Genomic DNA, 22,894 nt, shown 5'->3' with positions numbered 1-22,894 from the left:
CTGCCAAGTAAAATCTTCAGCTGAAAATCCCAGCGGCATTGAATCAAAATTAGCGTCTGTTTCTGGTAAGGATGGGCTCCGACCACCATGCCTACGGGCATTATGCTGATAGGAAGAGGGGTATGGTGGGGAGGGGGTGGCATGCTGGGACAGGGCTGACCGGTGGTGGACGTTAGTTGAGCCCCTAGTGACTATAATGTGTGCAGAGAAAATCAGTATAATAGTTAGGTTAGTACAGTTTAGGAATACAAGGTCTAAAGGATTTCTTGAATAATCTATCTTTTTCTGAAGCTAAATGTCGCTTTGTGATCGAATGATGTCTCTAAAATTTATTGAAAAAAAAAGAACAAACAATAAAACAGGTTTGATTTTCTAAATGAGAATGCCTGGATACTTTGCATTTGAGATTGGTTGCAGAAGGAGAAAAAGCTGTGATTTAATGTGTATCCTAATGTGTTAAAACACTGTGATAACAACAACAGACAATTATGTATAAACTGATATGTGATCATTCTGATTCATTGAGTGCTTTCTGTGTCATGATAAAATCAAATTCAGGTTTTCACGAAAATACACCTGTGCAATTAAATCTTCTAATTAGCCTTGATTTACTGATGTAAAATATTATAATTTGTGTTTGAAGAAAAACTTTTGGCAGTGGCAACGATGACCATCATGAGTTTGGTAATATATGTTCATGTTTCAGTTGATTTTTGTATCATCACTCCTGTTTCTGTGAATTTTAAACTAGTAGTTTAGTAAACCATGTTTGTAAAGATCAATTTGATCACCCTAATATGTAAAGGTGTAGGTTTAGTATACCTGGGATGACATAACCAGGAATTATTGATTGAGGTAGTTAATTTCCTTGCGCCCTCATACCTGCGCGTTTGTAGGCAGCAGCTTGATTAGCCCATCTACTAATATGAGAAACATTCAACGGTTGAATACCAGCTGTCCAGATAAAAATGCAATATTCATTCTTTAATTCAACAATCAAGTCCAAACATGTTTAATCTGGACAACACTGACAACATCATTAATTCATAAGTGCCAAAAATACCTTAGAAATTGCTCAAGAGTCTGCCATTACATATTTTTTGTGCTCTTAAACCATAAGTCCTTTTGGTTGGTAAGCAGTTTGCAACAGCTAATTCTATTTTCACAATGCTCAATTGTTACTTTCTTTTGTATTCCTTCAAAGTTTAGCAACCTAACAACTTAAATTTGATTTTGCTTTGAAACACATAAATCTGAGAGAAAAGTGATCAGGGACAAAACTCAGCTAAAAACATTGCTGACAACAATTCTTAGCACTCATCAAGACATAAAACTGTTTTTGAAGGTTAGTTCTAAAATAATTTTCTTGACAACTGAAACATTAAAATGAGTGCACACATTCCCCCCAAACCCTCCTGATGCTCAATGTTAGTAGCATGAATCAATGTCACCTAAATACGAGAGTGAGAAGTATTTCCCATGGCTGATGAAATGAACAAGGTGGTAACTAATTCCACTTGATGATTGAAGCAAACTATTTTTGCAGCCAGCAAACAGTGAGTTCTTGATACATAGCGATGGAGGAGAAGTATTCCCTTTGGCAAGTCTTGACAAGTGGTGATATTTGCAAAAACTAGTGGCCACTGTAAGTATCAACGCCGGTCTTCAGATGGGTAGGGAAACTTTAGTTGTGCATCCCATTTAGCCCTTTTCGAAAATTTTTTGACATTGTCAGGTTATTTGGTTCCAGTTAAGAAGGACACTGTTGATACAAGGGAAATTGCTGTTGAATATTTTAAATAAATATGAAATACTCAACTGAGTTGAAAGAGAGAGTAAGAAATAGAAGAATGATGAGTAGTAAATGTGTGTGTTGTGATAACTAAACGTAATACATGCAGTGACTATGATGACCAATATCTAAGATGGTATAAAGACTACATTTCTAAGATGATGATGATGATGAAGAGATTGATACCTGCATCATGATGTCCTGATTGCCGCATGTTGCTTTTCTTTCTAGCTGTATGCATTTCTGAGACAGAGAAAATGTCACAATGACATCACTCTGAAGAAGTTTCTCAACGACTCACATTCATACAAAATGTTCAACAATAGTGGATAAACTAATGGCCCATATCACCAAACATCATCTTGAATGCACCATTTTGGGAGTCAATGTCAATGCGTGTTAAACAGTGTATTGAAAGTCTCGTGGGATATATGCTTACCATGATTATTTACGAGTACAGTTTGACACCCAAAATGGCGACCATGACAGAGGTCCTGACACTGACGTTGGTGGATGGTGGAAATTGTCAAAAAGTTCAACAATACCTCGAACTATTCTCTGTGGCTGATTATAAAGGCTTTAATTAAAGAAGCTGCGTTACTATTAGCTACTTGGGGTAGGACCAGCAACTAGATATGTAAGAAAAGAAGATATATCCACCAGTTCCTTTATTGAAGTTACCAACCCACAATTTGGGGAAGAATTAAATGGGCTCTTCTGAATGGCCCCTTAACTTGTAACTTTGTGTAAAGCATGAACTGGTCAAGGGGCTAAAATACGAAAAAATGCAAAACATCGTTTCAATTTGGTATTCAAAATTGGCAATGCTTCTTCTTCAAATGACAACAATTCAAGTGGAAATTGTTTCTTTTGGTAACAGCACAATAATTGAGAAATGCCATCAGTTTAGTACGTACCATCTACTGTAGCATATTGAACAGTGCCGTTACCCATACCTCGTACATGCAGATCTGGGGGAGTGAGGGAAGAGGACAGAACAGCTGGTAGTCAGCAAACTTTTTAAGGAAGCTGCAAAGCATGCTGGGATTGGTTATTTCACCAAATGCTCACCGTGCAAGAACGGGAAAATGAGGCTCAGTTTCAGAAGCCAAAGATAATATAACATGTACTTAGGCATAATAATATATAAAAAAAGCATATAATATAGCAAGACACTTATTACTTAGAATAAGTTTATTGGTTAATACTACAATACATTTATCAGTTCTAAGAACTAGAGTAGTTTTAGTCTGTCATCATCAGTTCTAAAAACTAGAGTAGTTTTAGTCTGTTCATCATCAGTTCTAAGAACTAGAGTAGTTTTAGTCCCTTAATTATTACCGATGACTATGTACATAATATATAATAATTGATTGAAAAAAACCCAGTTATCTTGGTCAATAAAAACACCAACACTATGTCATCATTAAACTCCGCTTTGGAAGTCAAATTACTGTGGTATAGTTGCATTTGATGGACTTCATCGTCCTGTGTACACCAACCATGTAATTTGACCCTCGGCAGTGTTCTAGAGTGAATATATAATCTGCAATGGGGGTCTATGACAAACACAGTGATACATATAGTGGGGGAGATAGTCATAAATGATACACTACCTGAATCCAAAGATGACCGATGAGACGCAGCTGATATCAAGGTTGGTGTTTCATATTGACTCTGTCTCTGACTGGCATGTACTTGATCCTCACTACTCACGTGGATCTGTGATTCTAAATTAAGACAAATAACACAGCATGCATGACAATAGACACTGATGACACATAGACATGCAAGGTCAAAGGTGAAGGGGTCAAAGGACAAGGGTCAAAGGACAAGGGTCAAAGGACAAGGGTCATGCTGTAAATGAATAGGTGGCTGCGTTTTTGTTTGTTTGGGAAACCCATGGTAATGAGTGGATGCATATATTTAACAAAAACATGTTTAGGAAGTTAAACCAATTGTTGTAAATGATGTTAACAAAATGTCTCATATGTTTTTATCTAAAAAAAAGTTAAATATGCGATGGGCTAATGGATGTTAACCGTGTTGTACCAATAAACAAATGTGTGTGTTTTTATCTATGAACACAAATTTTACCAAGATTTTGTAATTTTGAAAATTTTGCAAATCAGATTATTTTGAAAAGTTTTATTTGCTACTAAATATTTTATAGTGGAAGAGGTATTTCCTTTTGGGGGCATTTTTTTCTAAGGTAGTTCTGGAGAAGTTACAAACAAAATAATATTGAAGATATATACAAAAAGTAATCAACAACATATATGAACACTAAATGATTTGATTCTGAAATGACAAGCTAAAATGTCTACAACTCCAGTCAAAATAAATCTCAAAACATAAACAAAACATTCAAGGAACAGAACCAAAATGTCAAACCTCTTTGGGTTTAAATCAAGCAATTTCCAAAATCAAGATTAGTTCACATTTATAAAGAAACAAATATGAAATGAAATACATGGATGCCTTAGACAGTTACAATGCAGGTGTGTAGAGCGTATACAGTGCTTCCAGTGTTAATACCAATCATGCAGCATTAAAATAAATCAAATTATAGCAGGCAGACCACAGGAAGGTTGACATACTTCTCAACAAAAATGCCAAAAAGAAACTTGGAAACAAAATAAACGCTCATTGAACAATACTACTGAACTTAAACTGGAGACAGTGGAACAAGTAACTTGAGAATTAGTTTTTAAAAAACGAGACAAAATCAAAATGGAAATGAAGTTTGGTTATGAAGGTTTTCACTGACTGATCACCATGACAACGTGCAACATAAGATATCTATGAAAAATACACTACCTTGAGAAACCTTGTCCAGTTTTATTGAAAATCTGAATTATCTGACTCTCTGAATGAATAATGTACATTAGTTTACAACAATCCATATTTATAGAAGTGTATGTTTCTGTTCAAGAGAAAACAAACAATCCAAAAATATGAAGTTAACATTGACCAACACATTTCAACACGTTCAGACAATAAACCAACAGCTCAATAATTAACTCCAGTCTAAATGCCGCGAATTTCAAAGGGTTTTTCTCCAAGAGGACTTTTCTTCCAACAAACTTTAAAACCAGTCCCTTTAGCTTCAATTATTGATTCTATATAAAGGATGTCAATTGGATATCACTTCCAGCCAGTCTAGTAACAGTATCTGATTCCAAGCAGTTAGAGGAGTGTACTGATATGCAGACAGCATCCAAGCAATACACATTACATAGCTCTAAACAATGCTTGGATTTCTACAGCTCTTAGATCTAAAGAGAGTTTTGCAAAGCGTTGTTGAGCATTACACTATTTACTGCGAGCCCAAGTTGCAGTCCCTTTGCATTGACGCATGGGTGTCTACAACTCGACAATATTAGCATTTTTTGTTGTTGAAAAGTTATAGTTATTTCCATTGCATCATAGACTGATGTGTATGATTGAAGTCATCACTATATGAAGTCTATATGTATATGGCTGCTTAAATCTTAAAATGGTTTAAGTAAATAAAACCAAAAAGTAGCATCTGAAACTGTGGAGTGTTGTGCCCGAGTGGTCAGGTGCACTGGTCGAAGTTGTGATGTTTTCAGAGTTTGGGTTGGGGTTCAAGTCCTGTGTGTTGTGTAATTATGCATGTCAAGGAGCCCAGTACAATTATTGTTAAGGAGAAGGGATTTGCCCAGTGTTCTGGCATAGTTGGCTGCTGATTGCATCACATCTCTTTGTAACCCCCCTATAACGGGGCTAGATAAGTGGGTTTCATAACTCAAACATAGCTCTCCATTCCTGCTGTAGAAACAAGAATGTTTTAAGCTGCCTCTTGAGTGTGATGAGGTGCTACATAACTGCATGTTATTATTATTATTATTATTATTACTATTATTATTATCTCTTGAATCTGAAAGGAAAGCACAGTACAACTACAAATCAGAAGACATCATCCTGCAGAGAAAAAGTGCTTTATTAATAGCGATGTTTACCTGCCCAGTAAAAACCTAGAGCTAAGATTGATCTTAAGATAACTCAGAATGGGATTCCATCTAGCTAAGCTGGGCCAGTTTATAGCTATTGCATTTGTAATGAGTAGACTTAATTGTCTCGTTACATTACCACTACTGCCAGCCATCAAATGTTATATTTATTCTTCTGTACACAGAGCTTATGTTGGAGCTATGCTGAAGTATTTAATGCCTCTATACATGCTGTATGTAGCACCAACTAGCTGGTCCTAACGTGACAACATTGCCTCTAAGCTGCTCTAGAAAGTTGGTCCTTAAGGTGACCATCTCGTCTCACCTCTTGACCCTCTTCCCAATGTACCGGTAGTTACTAACGACGAGGCGTGACCATTAGCCAACTCTCCTGAAGCATTGTAGTGCTCTGTTTTCAAATTGGATCCAAAGTGGTCTTATTATATCAAAAATAGCTTTCATGTGATTGAAAAAAATAAAGAAATTATTTGAAGATGAACAACCTGTGTGGAAAGAAATAATTAACTCAAGTGCAGTTTCTGCTAACAATATCAGTCGGTACGACTGAGACTTTTTACCAAAGTGGTGTACAGCTGGCACCTGTCACTATAACATCCACAACAAGTCAACCTTAGAGCCATGTTTAAAATGCCACATTAACTGTAATATCAAGTTACATCTTATAATCAGTTTGAGTTTAACATTCTTACCTTGCTGGTTCTGCACAGCGGACTGGGTGAAAGACGTCTCTTGGGTCCCTTCTGTAAATTAAAATAGAAACAAATAAATGAGATTTTAATGTTACCATAGTGATTTGTGCTATGACATCACACTTTGCTTAGCATTCAAGATTGAATAGCTTTTAAGATCTATGTTAACCCTTTGTGCATTCAGCCCAGCTTTCTGATGAGCACCTGCATTGAAGCACACATTTGACTAATTCTTTACTTCCACACCATTTAACAAATCTAAGTATATTCACCCCTTAATGGCACTGTTGTAAAACTTAGCTTTCTGTCTAACTACGAACATCCATTTTGGGAGTTAAAATTGCATGTAATACAGTGAACTTGTAAACTTGCACACATGGACTAAAATGTGTATAACACATGTGGAAACTGACTCCACAAATGGTGCAACCAGGAGGTATTGTGATGATGTAAGGGTCACTAGGGGTCACTGGGGGGGGGGGGTATCCTACCTCGCTGCTGATCTACTCCTTTTCCTTGGTTCAACATTTCTCTCTCACTAGACTTAGCATTGATTGGAGAGAGAGTCATTCCAGTCTTCTTGCCGTCAACTTTCATTTCAACTCCTTCATGATTAATCCATAGATCAGGAGGCACTGGTGTACTGCCTACTGCTTTACCATTCTGGGATACTGCGTGGTAACCGGTTAGGTTGCTGTGGAAGAAAGTAACAAGAGAATATCAATCAATCTGAAAGAGACTGAAGGCTTTCTCAGAGCCAAAACTACCTCAAAAGAGAATTATTACATGGTCAGAGCCAAAACTACCTCAAAAGAGAATTATTACATGATCAGAGCCAAAACTACCTCAAAAGAGAATTATTACATGATCAGAGCCAAAACTACCTCAAAAGAGAATTATTACATGGTCAGAGCCAAAACTACCTCAAAAGAGAATTATTACATGGTCAGAGCCAAAACTACCTCAAAAGAGAATTATTACATGATCAGAGCCAAAACTACCTCAAAAGAGAATTATTACATGGTCAGAGCCAAAACTACCTCAAAAGAGAATTATTACATGGTCAGAGCCAAAACTACCTCAAACGAGAATTATTACATGGTCAGAGCCAAAACTACCTCAAAAGAGAATTATTACATGATCAGAGCCAAAACTACCTCAAAAGAGAATTATTACATGGTTGTACCTACAAGTTTACATCTATTTATAGTTTATTCTTGAAGGAATTTTGTGTCAACATCATATAAAAACTTGTGCATGCTTATTCAATACATGTTTGAGATAATGTTGTTAAAGTAGGAACAAAATAAGGTTGTTACAAATTTGTGCAGAGACAAAATAAAACATTCTTTTTGCTAATTACCCTCATCATGGCCCCTGATCACTAGGCATGCTCAGTGGTCTCGGGGTGAGACATCTACTTTAGAATGAGGGGGTTGTGGGTTCAATCCCAACAATGACTGTGAATTTGTTTCTGCACGACTTGTAAGCACGGAGTATACACTCTTATCACAAATTGGTGTAGAGGTAAAACCTAAAATAACATCATCATTACACTACCAAAAATAAAATGAAACTTACGCAGATCCCTTTGCTTTCTTTCTTTCCCTGTATGCCTGACCACAGCAGACACACGCTGATGCACCGCAGCAGAACTTCAACCAACACTTTGCACAACCATCTTCATCTTCACAGCAACAAGGACAGCAGCCAGCAAAGCATGCTGCTATGGGTCCACAGATTGGTGCACAACAGCCGCAGATGTCATCACAGTAAGCTGCGCAGCATGGACAGCAACGAGCGCACCATGCACAGCAACCACACATGAAGCAAAGTAAGAGGAGTACGGCTAAGATGATTATGAAGAGGATAGCTAAGATGATGAGGAGCCATAACCACCAAGGAAATCCCAATGCACCAGCTGCAGCAAGAGGAGGTCCGGCAGATGGAACTGTGGAATTCAAGAAGCCAGGAAGAATGCTTAGTCTTCTTAGTCTTCTTTAGTATCAACAATCAATCATACCAACATTTTGTCTTCAGATACAAGAGTGACATACACAAGATGGACATATTAAGTGAAATCAGTACTAGAAAGAGTTGGTAATAAGTCTAAGGCCATTTCAAGCCATTGGACACTTTCGGTAAACAGTATTGTCCAAAGGCACACACTTCGTGTATCACGACTGATATAAAAAATAACAAACCTGTGAAGATTTAGGCTCAATCGGTCATCGAAGTCGAGAGAAAATAACGGGGAAAACCCACCCTTGTTTCCGCACGTTTCGCCATGTCATGACATGTGTTTAAAATAAATCCGTAATTCTCGACAACGAGAATTGATAATTGTTTTAATGTTTTCTCGAAAAGTAAAGCATTTCATGGAATAATATTTCAAGAGAAGTCTTTCACCATTTTATCAAACTAAAATTGGGCAGTGAAATGTGCTTGCTCGGCGCAACCCCATGTGACAATGCCCTCTTCCAACTCAATCAGGTCAGGTTATGCTTAAACACTGCTGATTATGTTTATATTGTTTTGTTCAAACATTGTCGCATGATCTTTCCTTAAATAATAAGGAAAGTGGTCAAAAAAAGATATGCTGGACATATAAGATAAAACAACAGCAATTAAACATTTTGCTTCATATATTTACAGGCTGAACTTCACAAATACAATCACAGAGATGACTGGAGAGTATACTATTATAGGTTTTTAAATGGAAACAAAGAGTGAAATGGAAAGAATATTATTATAGGTTTAACATGGGAATAAAACATCCTGATAACATTGTGTACCTGAGGTAACAAGAATGTAACTGTCCAACAAGAATTATAAACAGGATAATATCAGGAAATGTAAACAACAATTCAATAACCAGAAGATTACTAAAGAATAACTTTACATTTTAGTATATATTATTTGGAGCAGAGAACTTTATTTTTACAAAGGCAACCACTATGAAAACAGGAAAAACTATAAACTTATTGGCTTTCACAAATGAACATCATGCATATATACCATAAAGGATTTCATCATGCGAGGGAACATGACTGTCAGGTATTATATTTTATAGGGAGTTTAGAAAATGGTTTTAAATTTGAGCACCTTGTGTCTGATCATCATTATGATCATGGTTCAGAACATCGCTCAGGTCAAATTCCACAGCTACATTAAGCCAAGACACAAGGTCAGATAAAAAGTCATATAATCAAACTACTTTTCAACTACTCTACATAAACTGTGTCACTCATTCAATCATTCATGTTTTGATTTCTTTTGTTGGGCCCTTAGTTTCCTTAAGATATTACACTGCTTACATAAAGTGGAAATAAATAATTACCTTGAATGAAAATCAATTAAACACAATCATTTTCTAAAGCTCGCCCACATTAGCACTGTACACTCGCTCTACTAGTATTTGCAAATTGTGAACATCTACAATATTCTTACAAACAGAAAACACCCTAGTCTTTCAAGTTCTCTGAGGGGAGTCTTGAGAAACATGAAGTTGGTAATTTCTTACCTGTAATTGGTGGTATAGGTGGCACGATGAGAGCTATAAAGCAGAATGGAAGTGCACGCAGTGTGGTGTGGTGGTGTAGGGGAGGAGAATGGAATGCAAACACAGGGAAATAAACAACATTCAAAATTAACAAAATTCAATCATAAACAATACACAAAAAAACCACCAAATGAAAAACAACAAAAACAAACAATTATGATGCGTGAAAGGAAATATGATTAGCATAACAAAGTGCTTGTTCATGTTTTACTCCAAAAACAATATCAAATAATGTGAAGTTATTAATTAAAATATCCAAGTCAAACCAACAAACTTTAACTGTATATTCTCTTGCAAATGTGTTAATTTTTTAGAAAATTGTATTTTTTTTTGGGGGGGGGGTTGTAATTTGTAATTACTATAAAAAGTATTTAAAAAAAACTTTTTCAAGAAATATCTTCACCATTATTCACAGTGTTTATGCATTGTATGTGGTACATGGGAAAAGATGTAACGTTTTTCATTTTGAAACATCATCAACTGTCAAAATTTGTTCAGAGTAAATATTCTACATTGTGCTCATTATGCCCTGAACTTGACTACATTAACTAGCACATTCAAGTCCGTCTGCTTCGTTTTTGAAAGGGCAAGGGCACCAGGGCATTTTCTCCTTGGTAAAGGACACCCTATGAGTAAATTTCTTCTGGAGCGTTTCAAGGGCACCAAGGCAATGACCAGGGGGGCATGGAGGCAATTACCTTCATTGCCTCGATGAAGTATCAGGACTAAACAATAGTTCAGTTCAGTTCAGTTAAGGAACATTTATTTTTAAAGCTGTCACAATACAATAATACTTTGCATGCATTACCTGTAGGTGTTGAAGCAGATACAACATCAGATATTGGTCCTTCTCCTCGGCTAGTATGAGATTGAATCTTAAAGTAATACATGGTGTCTGACGTCAAGCCATGAATCGTCCTAGTCAGGTCCTCTCCTGTGATGTAATCCATAATCCATTCTTCCTTATCGTTTGAATTAGTCGTGGAGTAATAGATTGTATAGCCTATAAGAAATAAATCAATCAAATAAATCAAATCAATCAAATTAATCAAATCAAATCAATCAATCAATCAATCAAATGAATCAAATGCGTAACAATTTAATAAATCTACAAATTAACAAATCAATGAATTACTGAATCAACAAATCAATGAACCAATGAATCAAGGAATAAAATAACGTACAAATGAGTTTCCAATATCTTTTTGAAAACATTCACATTTGGCCGCGTTTTGAAGTCCATACTGAAATCATTCCCTACTGGTAAAAACCATTTTGAATATTAGATCAGCATGGCTGGTGAATATTACCCACCTGTTATTTGTCCATTGGGGTTTTTAGGCGGTTGCCAATTTAGTCCTAATGCAGTTGAGGAGTTTTCAACACGAACTACAGTCAGGGACCTCGGTGGGGAACCTGGAGCTGTAAAAGAAGATTCAAATCAATCATTCAACAGTTTACATCAAATCCTTTCAGAAGTATCAAATCTTTTTGTCTGTTTATCTGGCAAACTGAAAAGTCCCATGCCAATTTTTGTGTGTGTAAGATTTCTGTTAGACAAAGTGGTCATATGAAAAAAAAAAAAACATTTTGGAATCAGCCCTTTTCACACTACAAAGAACACTCTGATGATATGAAACTCCAGGAAATTCCTGAACAAGGGGGACAGAGGGGGATAACCTACTGCCACCCTATGTTCATTTCACACTTGACACATTTTCCTAGGAGTAACATAACATACAATTTGCACACCCTATGGATACTATGATTAATCCTACTCCAAAGAACAGGTAGCTATTTCTTGAGAAACGGCCGCTTGCTGAAAAATGCTGGGGTTTGTATTTCATATTAAGAGTCAATCACATTTTTCCTGAAGATTTTCCCAGGAAAGGGGCTGTACATTTGTTTATGTTCCTATTTAAACTTTCAAAGTTACTTGTGTGTACGGTTAGATATTCCTTGGTAATGTTGAAACTAGCAATGGAAGAAACATAAGGAGACTCATGACATGAAGTCCACCTACCAGACTCAAACCTCTTATTAGTTGTGACTAGACCATAAGAGCTAAGACTACCTACCAGACTCAAACGTCTTATTAGTTGTGACTAGACCATAAGAGCTAAGACTACCTACCAGACTCAAACGTCTTATTAGTTGTGACTAGACCATAAGGGCTATGACCACCTCCTTCTCCACTATCTGATGCTTTGACTTCAAACTGGTACTCCGTAAATGGATTTAGGTTGTCAATAACTACGGACAGGTCTGATGAGTTTATGTACATATATCTGTCCAGAAAGAAAACAATATGAATTATTTTTTGATTCCATGTTTATAAGAAGGGTATCCATATAATCGTAAGGAGCACAATGTTATTGACGTCCTTCTTTCTCACTCAAATTAACATCACTTGATACTATTGGTGATATAAGTTATTACAACCTACTAAACACTGGGTATTCAGTTCCTGGGTCGGACAGGCTTTGTATCAACCAGTGGTTGCCAACAGGCTCCCACTGGTTGATACAGTTCATGGTATTCAAGCCTGTATTCATCTTTTGCTTTAATTCAAAGATTATTTGGACTTACTTGTTTGAGGGGTAGTTGTTTCTATTTTCATTTGCTTGTTTGAGGTATAGTTGGTTCTATTTTCACTTACTTGTTTGAGGGGTAGTTGGTTCTATATCTCACAGTATAGTTCCGTCCTGCTGGGATGGATTGACCAATGTAGTCTTGGTCTACCCATGATGCAACAGCACTATACGGAGAAGTAACAACGACTCTTAGTCCCATTGGCATGGATGGGACACTTCCTATAGTAAGAAAACATCCATAAAAACATCAGGTCACTGTGTCTCTAAAAACAGACATGAAACATTAACAGCATGCACGTTAAAAGACACACTTCAACAAATACACGTGAATTGTTAGAGAATATTTTCAAGTTAACAGACATGTAAGGCCTTTCTCGTTTTAAAAGAAGGAAATCAAACAAATACATACCAAGTGTATTTTTAAAATATAAAATAATATGTAAATTATTATGTGCTTTAGTACATACTCATATTGATGCGTTGCAATAAACAAAAAACTGCAAGTAAAAATGTAACTTAGACATTTCAACAACTGCAAATAATATTTGCTTTTGTAAAGAGAGGTTTGAAAATAAACCAAATCAATTAACAGCTTTCCAAAGATTTGTTTCTATAAAGATGAAGCCATTAGTTTTTATACTTCAATACTGAAACAATTTATTTTACTTATTCAACGAAGGCAGGGTACAATTTCAAAGATCTTTAATAAAAAATGTTATCAAACAAAATTGTAAAACCAACATTTTGTATCAAAAAATTAGTGACCAGGTCAACAAACTAATCAAAATGTTTTAACCCTTTTAAAAATGTCAACTCTGTCCACTGTATTGTTATTTTTATTTTGTTACAGAGGGAGTAATATTTCAGAGCCATCTTCTTAACGCCATAATTACAGCCAGGGATTGCGACAAAATAAAACAAGTTATTTGCTAAGTACATGTTATAATACAAACACAGTAATACTTTTGACTTCCATGATGATATATGGGGTAAACTTATGTTATGAATATGATTTAAACATGACAGCATACAAAAAATAAATTATTGATGGCATGAAATGATATGATTGGTTGGTTGATGGTCATTGTTACAAGGCTTATTTGCAGACAAATTGGGATCACAGGTCAACAGAAACTTGCAGCCAAAGGGAATACTTCAAACATAAGGGGTAAAACATAATTATGATATATTATGGGGTAACATTCAAACAGTTTATTTCTATATGAGCTAAACGGCCATTCACTTCAATTCAGTTCTTAAGTTTGCATTATTGAATTTCAAAAAAGTCATTCATCAACAGTCGGTCTTCTGGTTTTGCAAAATGCTGATTAAAAAAAAATTAAAATAATAGTCATAATAACAATTTGAAGAAGACACAAATTATCTGAGGATTTGCCGAGGAGAGCAACGTGTGCCACTTCACAAACTAAGGGCTGGGTACAAAACACAATGGGACAAACATAATTTATACACAATGCACTAAGACATAAACTACAATAACTAACAACAAAGTAATCAACATTTTGGAGGTTTGGGATGTTTGGGTTGTCTTACTTGTAGTAACGTGTATTGTCCTTGTTGGGCTAGGCCCCAAGGCTGTGAAAGGTAATGAATACTCCTTTTACTAACAGAGAAATAATAAGCCAATACTGGGTTGGGGAAAGTCCAACTCAACTACAATTCCAATGCAGAGACTAAAGGAGTGTTTGGAACATGGATCCAGTCACCATTTAAACACAGCTAATTAATTACTTTTGTTTTCATAAAATAAGGAGATATCTTGGAGGTTGAATGACCTTTCTGATAAATACTTTGTGCAAACACCTTCTAAAATTGTTTAGCCCAGAGGTACATCCTTTTGATTTAAGACAAGATTTGAGTTTATCTACACAAACAATCTACACAAACAAACCTTCATAAGTTTTTGAAAGACAGAAACAATTCAGAATCTTCTTGGAATAATTTTAATGATATTGCAGGATATTCTTTGGGAAAAAAACCCAGCATTTCTTGGAACTGTTTGTGAAACTTTCCTTTTAAACTTGGTGATGCTGAAGACCGTCATATTTATGGAAAAAATGAAATAGTCACAAATATTTGGGAATAAATTGACTAAAAATGGGTTTACACAAAGGTTGTTGAAAGTACCAAGACAATATTAATAAATAGGGTAAAAATGTTCTGGAATGTTTAACGTAGATGAAACTGAATCAAAAATATAGGAGTTGGTCTCATGCATTTGATCCACTGGAGATGTTGGACATCATGCTTTAAGAATCAGGCACATGCCAGTAATCAAGACCAAGAATTAAAAAACTATTCTTTTAATATCATTCCAATAACCCAAAACCTAATGTAGATGCACATGATTTAGATGCAGTTAGCCAAAGAAGGGATTAGTGTTGGGAAAAAAATTAAGGAATAAAAAAACTTAATGGTGTCTGAAAAAAAATGTCTCTCAAATTCACTTGAAAATGAAATAACTACATGTGGAATGTCACATGCTCTGAAATGAAGGTGGTGATTATGTTTATAAGTTGCAATTTTTACTTCAAGATGAACAGTTGCTATGGTAATGAGAAGAATGTCTTGGACGGGGTTAAGTAAAGCTACCTTGTTGTGTGTTGTGGATCATAGGTGTATTCAAGAGAAAAATTTGTTAATATCATCTGATTGGTCAATCCCCTATAAAGAGTTACTGATGCTGAATGCTGCTAACCAGAAATAGGTTACCAGACAAAATACAATATCAAACTATGTTCTACTTTTAAGCAAATATTTTCTACTTCAGTAGTTTTATGGAATTGTTCCAGATAATATCGCCCAGTTTTTTTTAAAGATGTTGAACATACAATGTTCAGTTTTTACATCAGGTGATCATCACAAAGCTTTTACTCGTTCAATGTTTGTTCAAAGTTTTATTTTCACTGTTGTTCCATTGGAAACTTCCAAGTAACATTCCATATAAGATTGACCAACCATTTTTATTTTACGACCACAGATACACGCAAGCACAAGAAGGTAATCAAGAATCACTTACTGCCTGCTACTGATGTTGCAACATCTTTATATAAAGACATCCCTTCACCAGCGTTGTTGAAAGCCCGTAGTTTGAGTACATAGATAGTGCTGGGCTTGAGGTTAGTAATAGTAAACTGGGTTTCTGAACTACTGAAGGTTTCAATGAAGGCATCAGGGATGCCAGCCCCATAACCCAAGATGTACCCTCGGATCATTATGTTGCTTTCAAATGGGGGTGCCCATGTGACAACGATTTTATTGGAGGAGGGGATGGCACTAAATAAAGACAGAATCGGGGGCACTGTGTTTTCTGTTGTGGTAAGGGGGGTTGGGGTGGAACCAAGAAGGTTCAAGAGGGAAACAATATAATGGTAGAAAGAACGCACGGGGATGAGTGCAAAATACATTGGGATGGAATGATATTTGGATCACACGGCAGGATTCAGGATGGATTATATCACGCAGATAACCCAAGAGATTGAAGGGATAGGACCATGAATGAGGTAAAGAGAGAAAGAGAAAAAGAGAAATAGAAAGAATTGTTAGCTTTGCAAGAAATGGTTAATTGACTGCTGATGTTCTGAGCCCAATCTGGCACAGTTCCGATACAAAGCCTCTACTAAAGCCAGAATGTTTGCCTCTTCATTGGCCAGAATGTTTGCCTCTTCATTGGCCAGAATGTTTGCCTCTTCATTGGCCAGAATGTTTGCCTCTTCATTGGCCAGAATAACACAGCTTCTATGCACTACATTAACACACTCATAAAGCCATTTTAGTTTGGCAGATCACGTGATATGGGGGAATTAAACCTTTGATGACACAAGCATGGAATTTAGCACATAGTCAGAGTATGTTATGAGAAAGATATTTACTTGTACTGTATCATCAAAAGCATAATCCCATCACCAATTTGTCCTAATTGCAGGTTCGATTTGAATGATGTCTGGTACGAAGTCTTGTTCAGTCAGAAGTGAATGCTGTATTTGAATTCCTCACACTACATCCAGTTTTGTTATGTCACATGGTTAGGGCCAGCTTTTTCTTACTTTAAGAGACGCCAAACACCTTCACACATTCCTAAATAAAATGGTTTGGCACAGCAAGGATACCGGTCTTTGCTGATATGGAGGTTGCAATGAAAATGCTTGGCCTGAACCTTGTGACATAGCAACACTGAATTTAGGCTTGATGAAATCAAATTGAGCATTCACTTGTGACTGAACAAGGCATTGTAAAAGACCATTCAAATCTAATTTGCAAATGGGCTAGGCAAGAATTGCTGGATGGCTGTGAATGTGCACAAAAAATGCCAATGAAGGTCCGTTAGATTGAGCACAGAAAATGATTCTAGGCACTAAACAGATTGAGCTGAAGTGTTCTTATAGTTGTCACTTCAAGAAGCTTTGCATGAGATTTAGAACCAGTATCTTTAGTTTTCACTGCAACACACTTTGGATGAGTTGTTGTTTTTAGCACTAGTTGGCAAAATCTTCAGTCTTTGATGAAATGTATGTTTTCTACATCTTTAGTCAACACATTTGACTTGTTGGCTCTTGGTTGATTTGATACAGTACACAAGCTCCGTCTGAGATACCAGCTTAGGCTATGGTTCCTGTTTAGGCTAAGGCTTAAAGCAGACAGTGGCTAAGCTGGTGGCTCAGCTGTGGTAGCTTAACACTGATCAGCTGAAAGATAATCTACAATTATTTGGCTAGGGTAAATATAACACCAGTCCCATGGGTAAATATAACACCAGTCCCATGGGTAAATATAACACCAGTCCCATGGGTAAATATAACATCAGTCCCATGGGTAAATATAACACCACTAACTCCATGTTTTTGTTATTGAGGGAAACAAGTTAATTGCTCTTTGAAAATATCTTCTCACTCACACTAAGCATTAAAACAGAACATCCATTAATTTATTATTAGCAGTAGTTAAAAGTTCCATCACCAAAAAAGAAAAACACAATTTTTCAAAACAGAGCTGTTTTGGGGGAATAAATGAAAATGTATCTTTTCCAAAAGGAATGCAAGGGATTTAACTAAAAACTGTACATCACAATCAATTGATTGATTGATTCTTTTTAAAATAGATAGTGACAGTCCATCTCATGTAAGCAGGACCATTAAACCCCATCAATCAAGTCATTAATAATTGGTCATGGACGAGCGGTCAAGTGTATCCAACTCAAGCTCTGATGGACTAAACGAGTCATGGTTGAGTGGTCTAGAATATCAATTCTGATGCCCAGGCTTCAGAGTATGGGTTTGAATCTTGGTTGTGAAACTTGTATCAAGACACTTAACCATAACTGCTTCTCTTAACACAGATTTATAAGTGGGAACCGGCGAGAGCGGCAATGGTATTATGATGGATAAGTGCTTGAGGTTATATGCACCTCAGAGAATAGAGAAAGTTTGAGGAGTGGTCTAAGTTTCCTCGATGAACAGGGATAAGAATGTTGTAAAGTGCCCTGATCTAGCTACTGGGATAGCTGTATTGTAGAAGAACCAGTATTTATAACATAATAAAAAAGTGTTTTTGACAGACATTTTTCTGAATAAGATCTAGACAATTGGGTTACATGTGAACCACACAGAAACAAATAATCCCCTGAATATATAAAAAAAAAATAAAAATAATAATAATAATAATACCATTTATATAGCGCCTTTTCATAAGGTTACAAAGCGCTCAGAAAAAGAGGGGAAATATTGAATAATGTACCATTTTTATCCTCTTTAAATGTTGCTATTTGCACCCAGTCTGAGAATGGTCCAGTGCCGTTAGCGTTGCTAGCAGCCATCCGTATTTCATATGCAGTCTCCTTCTCTAAATCTATCAAGAAGGAAAGTCAAATTGTTTACCAACTTATTTTTTTGGGTTATACCTTAAGATCAGTAACATACTTTATCCAGTCCACTCTGAATCATGCAGTGAAATAAATTCACATGCATACATGTACTTTTCATTCTAGAGCATGTCTTAACAAATCTTCCGGTTTTTTTTTTAGCCCTTCTTGGAAAGATCAGAGTAAAATCAAACACAATGTATGGGTCAAACCTAGCCCTGGCGGCCTTACACTTTCGTTTTGTACTACAGTGACGTTCTGGACATCAGGGTACATTTCTGAGGCGGAAAATTTTCACAGCTTCATAACTCAAATCTTACCTGCAAGAAAGCACTAATTTCAACAGATTCACATTCCATGGCAGCATATGTTTTTCTGCAGTGGGTTTTGATCGTCATATATTCTTCACAAATCCGTAATTTTCATGAAATAATGCAGCTCCCAACGTTAAGGAATTCCCATTTTTGTTCGTACTCTCACAGTCTGCCGTGTGTACGCAAGACGCACGACGTGCAAATTTTGAATTGTGTTGCGTGTTAACGCTGTGCAGTCAAGATACGGTGACCAATAATTCACGCGTCTAAGCTTGCATCATGCGTCTTGCACGCGAATGTATACGCATACAACAGACAACACTGTGAGAAAACGATCGAAACGGGAATTGTTTTACGTTGGAAGCTGCATTATTTCACGAAAATGACGGATTTGTGAGGAAAATATGAGGACCAAAACCCACCGCAGAAAAATGTATGCCGCAATAGAATGTGATTCTGTTGAAATTAGTGGCTTGTTGCAGGTAAGATTTAAGTAATGAAGCTGTAAAATTTTTCCGCCCCAGAAACGGGCCTCAATAGTTAGGACTCTGTTCCTGTGTACAGAGAAAGAGTCCTATATAGGGCTAGGGTCAAACCATATTCTTCTTCTTGTTATTGTTGTTTTTTGCTGCTGGTTCTGCAATCAGAGTAAGAATAAATAAATCTTTGTATTCACGTTTAGCTGTTGTTGTTGTTGTTGTTGTTGTTTTAGTTGTATCCATAGCTAGAATTACATGATGTGGTAGTTCATCACTCCATCAACACCTCTAAAATAACCTTACTTAATAAACAACTTACCTTGTATTGTATAGGATCTAACATCACCATCTATAATGAGTGTATGCGTTCGCTTGCCGTTATCAACTGTTCTGTATTTGAGTTTGTAGCCAGTGATCAGACCATTGCGTTCAGTGAAGATTGGTTGGTTCCATAAGACCCTGATAGCTGATGCTGAATCTGCTTCTACTGTGATGTTAGCTGGGAAACCATAGGGCTCTGGATGATTTGTGAGGTGGGACAATGGTCAGGGTGAAGGGGGGAGGAAGTAAAAAAAAAAAAAAAAAAGTTTATAAGGATAAGGACAATTCGTATAATTCTAGGAAGGTTTTTAGCAACACTGTTCACATGAAATCTCTCTTACAGTTCTGATATAAATCTGCTAGTACACAACTCCTTCACTCAAGACATCTAGGAGATATATATACGGTGAAGGATTCTAGTAAACTTTGCCTTGGTTCTTCTAACATCATATAATAAGAAGACTCCTTTTGATTCATTTCACTTTGAAAGTTGCTTGCCGTTTACTACTTACTACATTGTGATGTGCGAGCTTCCAAATTCCCTGATGAGGCACCAGGTCCATTCTCATTATTAGCAACTACTCGCAGACCGTATCTAGTATAAGGTTTCAGGTCAGTGATTATGTAGAACTCTTCCTCTGTGTACAGTTGAAGTTCTTGGGCAACACCTCCGCTAAGGTCAGCGTAGTAGACAACGTAATTCTGTCCTTCACCATCTTGTGGGGGTTCCCATGATATGAGTAGAGATGTACAACTACCCTGTCCTGCTCTGGCCTGAATGTTGACTGGTGGACCGAGATAGTCACCTAATGCACACCAGGAGTAGATGAAACTTTGTTAGATTGGGAAGAAATGTTGCTGTGTATTATGTGGAATGTCATGACAGAGCAGTCTAGTCTTGCCTAGGACTCACATTCTGGTGTTAACAAAGAGTTGGTTTGGGTTCAGGTCTTGACAGAGCAGTCTAGTCTTGCCTAGGACTCACATTCTGGTGTTAACAAAGAGTTGGTTTGGGTTCAGGTCTTGACAGAGCAGTCTAGTATTGCCTATGACTCACATTCTGGTGTTAACAAAGAGTTGGTTTGGGTTCAGGTCTTGACAGAGCAGTCTAGTCTTGCCTAGGACTCACATTCTGGTGTTAACAAAGAGTCGGTTTGGGTTCAGGTCTTGCCTAGGACTCACATTCTGGTGTTAACAAAGAGTCGGTTTGGGTTCAGGTCTTGCCTAGGACTCACATTCTGGTGTTAACAAAGAGTTGGTTTGGGTTCAGGTCTTGCCTACGACTCACATTCTCGTGTTAAAGAGTTGGTTTGGGTTCAGGTCTTGCCTAGGACTCACATTCTGGTGTTAACAAAGAGTTGGTTTGGGTTCAGGTCTTGCCTAGGACTCACATTCTGGTGTTAACAAAGAGTTGGTTTGGGTTCAGGTCTTTCCTAGGACTCACATTCTGGTGTAAACAAAGAGTTGGTTTGGGTTCAGGTCTTGCCTAGGACTCACATTCTGGTGTTAACAAAGAGTTGGTTTGGGTTCAGGTCTTGCCTAGGACTCACATTCTGGTGTTAACAAAGAGTTGGTTTGGGTTCAGGTCTTGCCTAGGACTCACATTCTGGTGTTAACAAAGAGTCGGTTTGGGTTCAGGTCTTGCCTAGGACTCACATTCTGGTGTTAACAAAGAGTTGGTTTGGGTTCAGGTCTTGCCTAGGACTCACATTCTGGTGTTAACAAAGAGTTGGTTTGGGTTCAGGTCTTGACACAACAAGGAAACAGTTTCCATACTCGGGGAGACTTTCAAATTTGTTCAACAGAACGTGGAAAGATTGATTTATTTTTGGGAACTTTCTGCAGAATCAGGGAAAGTTGGTACACAGTTATGAGGTTAGGTATTGCAACATTTAGAAAGTAGCCAGATATACATTGATACACTATTTGATAATATTATGGGTTTTTGGTAACCTATTATTGATAATCTATTTGATAACCTTATGAGTTATTGATAATCTATTTGATAATATTATGGGTTTTTGGTAACCTATTATTGATAATCTATTTGATAATCTTATGAGTTATTGATAATCTATTTGGTAATCTTATTGATTATTGATGCTGTATTTGATAATCTAATTTGTTATTCACACCTATTAATCAAAGTGTTGACCAATCATTCCCAATAATTTGAATAACTCTACAAACCTGGAGGCAGCGTTTCCACAATCAGAGTTTCTGATTCCACTCCATCTCCATTTTCATTGACAGCGAAGACAGTGACTTCGTATCTCGTCTCTGGTGCCAAGTCACTCAAGAATGCTCTCAGGTCATAAGCAGACTCAATTTTCAAGCTGAAATTTCAAAATTTGAAATCAATTCTATGTGAACCTACAACCTTTGGATTTATGTTCCAGCACTCTACCAACAGAGCTATGTAGCCCTATAGTTATGACAGGCCTGTATGTTTTTTTTGAAAGGGCAAGTGCACCAAGGCAATGACCAGGGGCATGGAGGCAATTAATCGCCTTTGCCTCCGTGAAGCATCGGGTTTGAGATGGTCTTCCTACATGTATGTGGGTGATATAGAATTAAAGACTGCCAACATAGGGCTAGATATCACAGTTGTTATAGAATTAAAGACTGCCAACATAGGGCTAGATATCACAGTTGTTATAGAATTAAAGACTGCCAACATAGGGCTAGATATCACAGTTGTTATAGAATTAAAGACTGCCAACATAGGGCTAGATATCACAGTTGTTAGACGCTCCAATATCAATCTGAAGATACAGGTTCCAATCCAGTCAAATTTTCTTTGTTCATAAAAATCAATTCATACAAAAATGTCAGGTAGCTAATTATTACTTAAATATTTAAAATCATACTTTAATAACTTAACACTAGTTCAAGTACTAGATCATAATTACTACAAAACATTGAGCTCTCATAAATCTGGCTTTGACTATTTGACTTTTAAAAGATTTGTGAAGCGAAATACCCTCAAAAACAAAAAAAATCAAATTAGAATTTCTTTCAATCTGTTTTGAAACCTAACTGTGTCAAATCTCCAATGTTTGGAATTTATTAAGATGCAAACACTTTTGTTATTCAATTTTGTAGTTTTGCAAATTACAAAACAAAACTTTTTTTAAAGGGATTTTGAGCTTCTGCCAAGCAACATGACAAAAAAGATTAAATACAAAGAGCTACAAAAATATATCTCTATACCATGGCAAGATCTTAACATTGATTCAAAACCAAATTCTTTTTTGAACAAGTCTG

At 36.5% G+C, this 22,894-nt stretch overlaps 1 protein-coding gene across 16 annotated transcripts in view; it reads right to left on the bottom strand.

Annotated features, from left to right (window-relative positions):
* LOC117287874 (neogenin-like) overlaps positions 1–22,894 on the bottom strand; it is a 52,655-nt gene that overhangs the window by 10,632 nt on the left and 19,129 nt on the right. For 8 of the 16 annotated variants that reach the window (XM_033768448.1, XM_033768449.1, XM_033768458.1 and 5 more), the window contains exons 8-24: positions 21,818–21,963; positions 20,140–20,433; positions 19,626–19,823; positions 18,390–18,500; positions 15,676–15,966; positions 14,190–14,231; positions 12,701–12,854; positions 12,175–12,329; positions 11,356–11,463; positions 10,850–11,044; positions 10,003–10,035; positions 9,585–9,644; positions 8,061–8,430; positions 6,971–7,173; positions 6,480–6,530; positions 6,095–6,178; positions 3,409–3,522 (exon numbers count right to left, since the gene is read on the bottom strand). In XM_033768448.1, coding sequence (XP_033624339.1) covers positions 3,409–3,522; positions 6,095–6,178; positions 6,480–6,530; positions 6,971–7,173; positions 8,061–8,430; positions 9,585–9,644; positions 10,003–10,035; positions 10,850–11,044; positions 11,356–11,463; positions 12,175–12,329; positions 12,701–12,854; positions 14,190–14,231; positions 15,676–15,966; positions 18,390–18,500; positions 19,626–19,823; positions 20,140–20,433; positions 21,818–21,963 — 2,609 coding nt within the window. Of the gene's footprint in view, positions 1–1,978; positions 2,036–2,709; positions 2,764–3,408; positions 3,523–6,094; positions 6,179–6,479; positions 6,531–6,970; positions 7,174–8,060; positions 8,431–9,584; positions 9,645–10,002; positions 10,036–10,849; positions 11,045–11,355; positions 11,464–12,174; positions 12,330–12,700; positions 12,855–14,189; positions 14,232–15,675; positions 15,967–18,389; positions 18,501–19,625; positions 19,824–20,139; positions 20,434–21,817; positions 21,964–22,894 lie in introns of all 16 variants that reach the window. The other 8 variants (XM_033768454.1, XM_033768459.1, XM_033768460.1 and 5 more) reach the window with 8 other exon arrangements.

This window comes from Asterias rubens, chromosome 3 (genome assembly GCF_902459465.1).
Source record: "Asterias rubens chromosome 3, eAstRub1.3, whole genome shotgun sequence".
In the NCBI taxonomy this organism is placed as follows: Eukaryota; Metazoa; Echinodermata; class Asteroidea; order Forcipulatida; family Asteriidae; genus Asterias; species Asterias rubens.
Note: the sequence above shows the minus strand (reverse complement) of the source record. Positions and strands in the feature narration are given on the sequence as shown.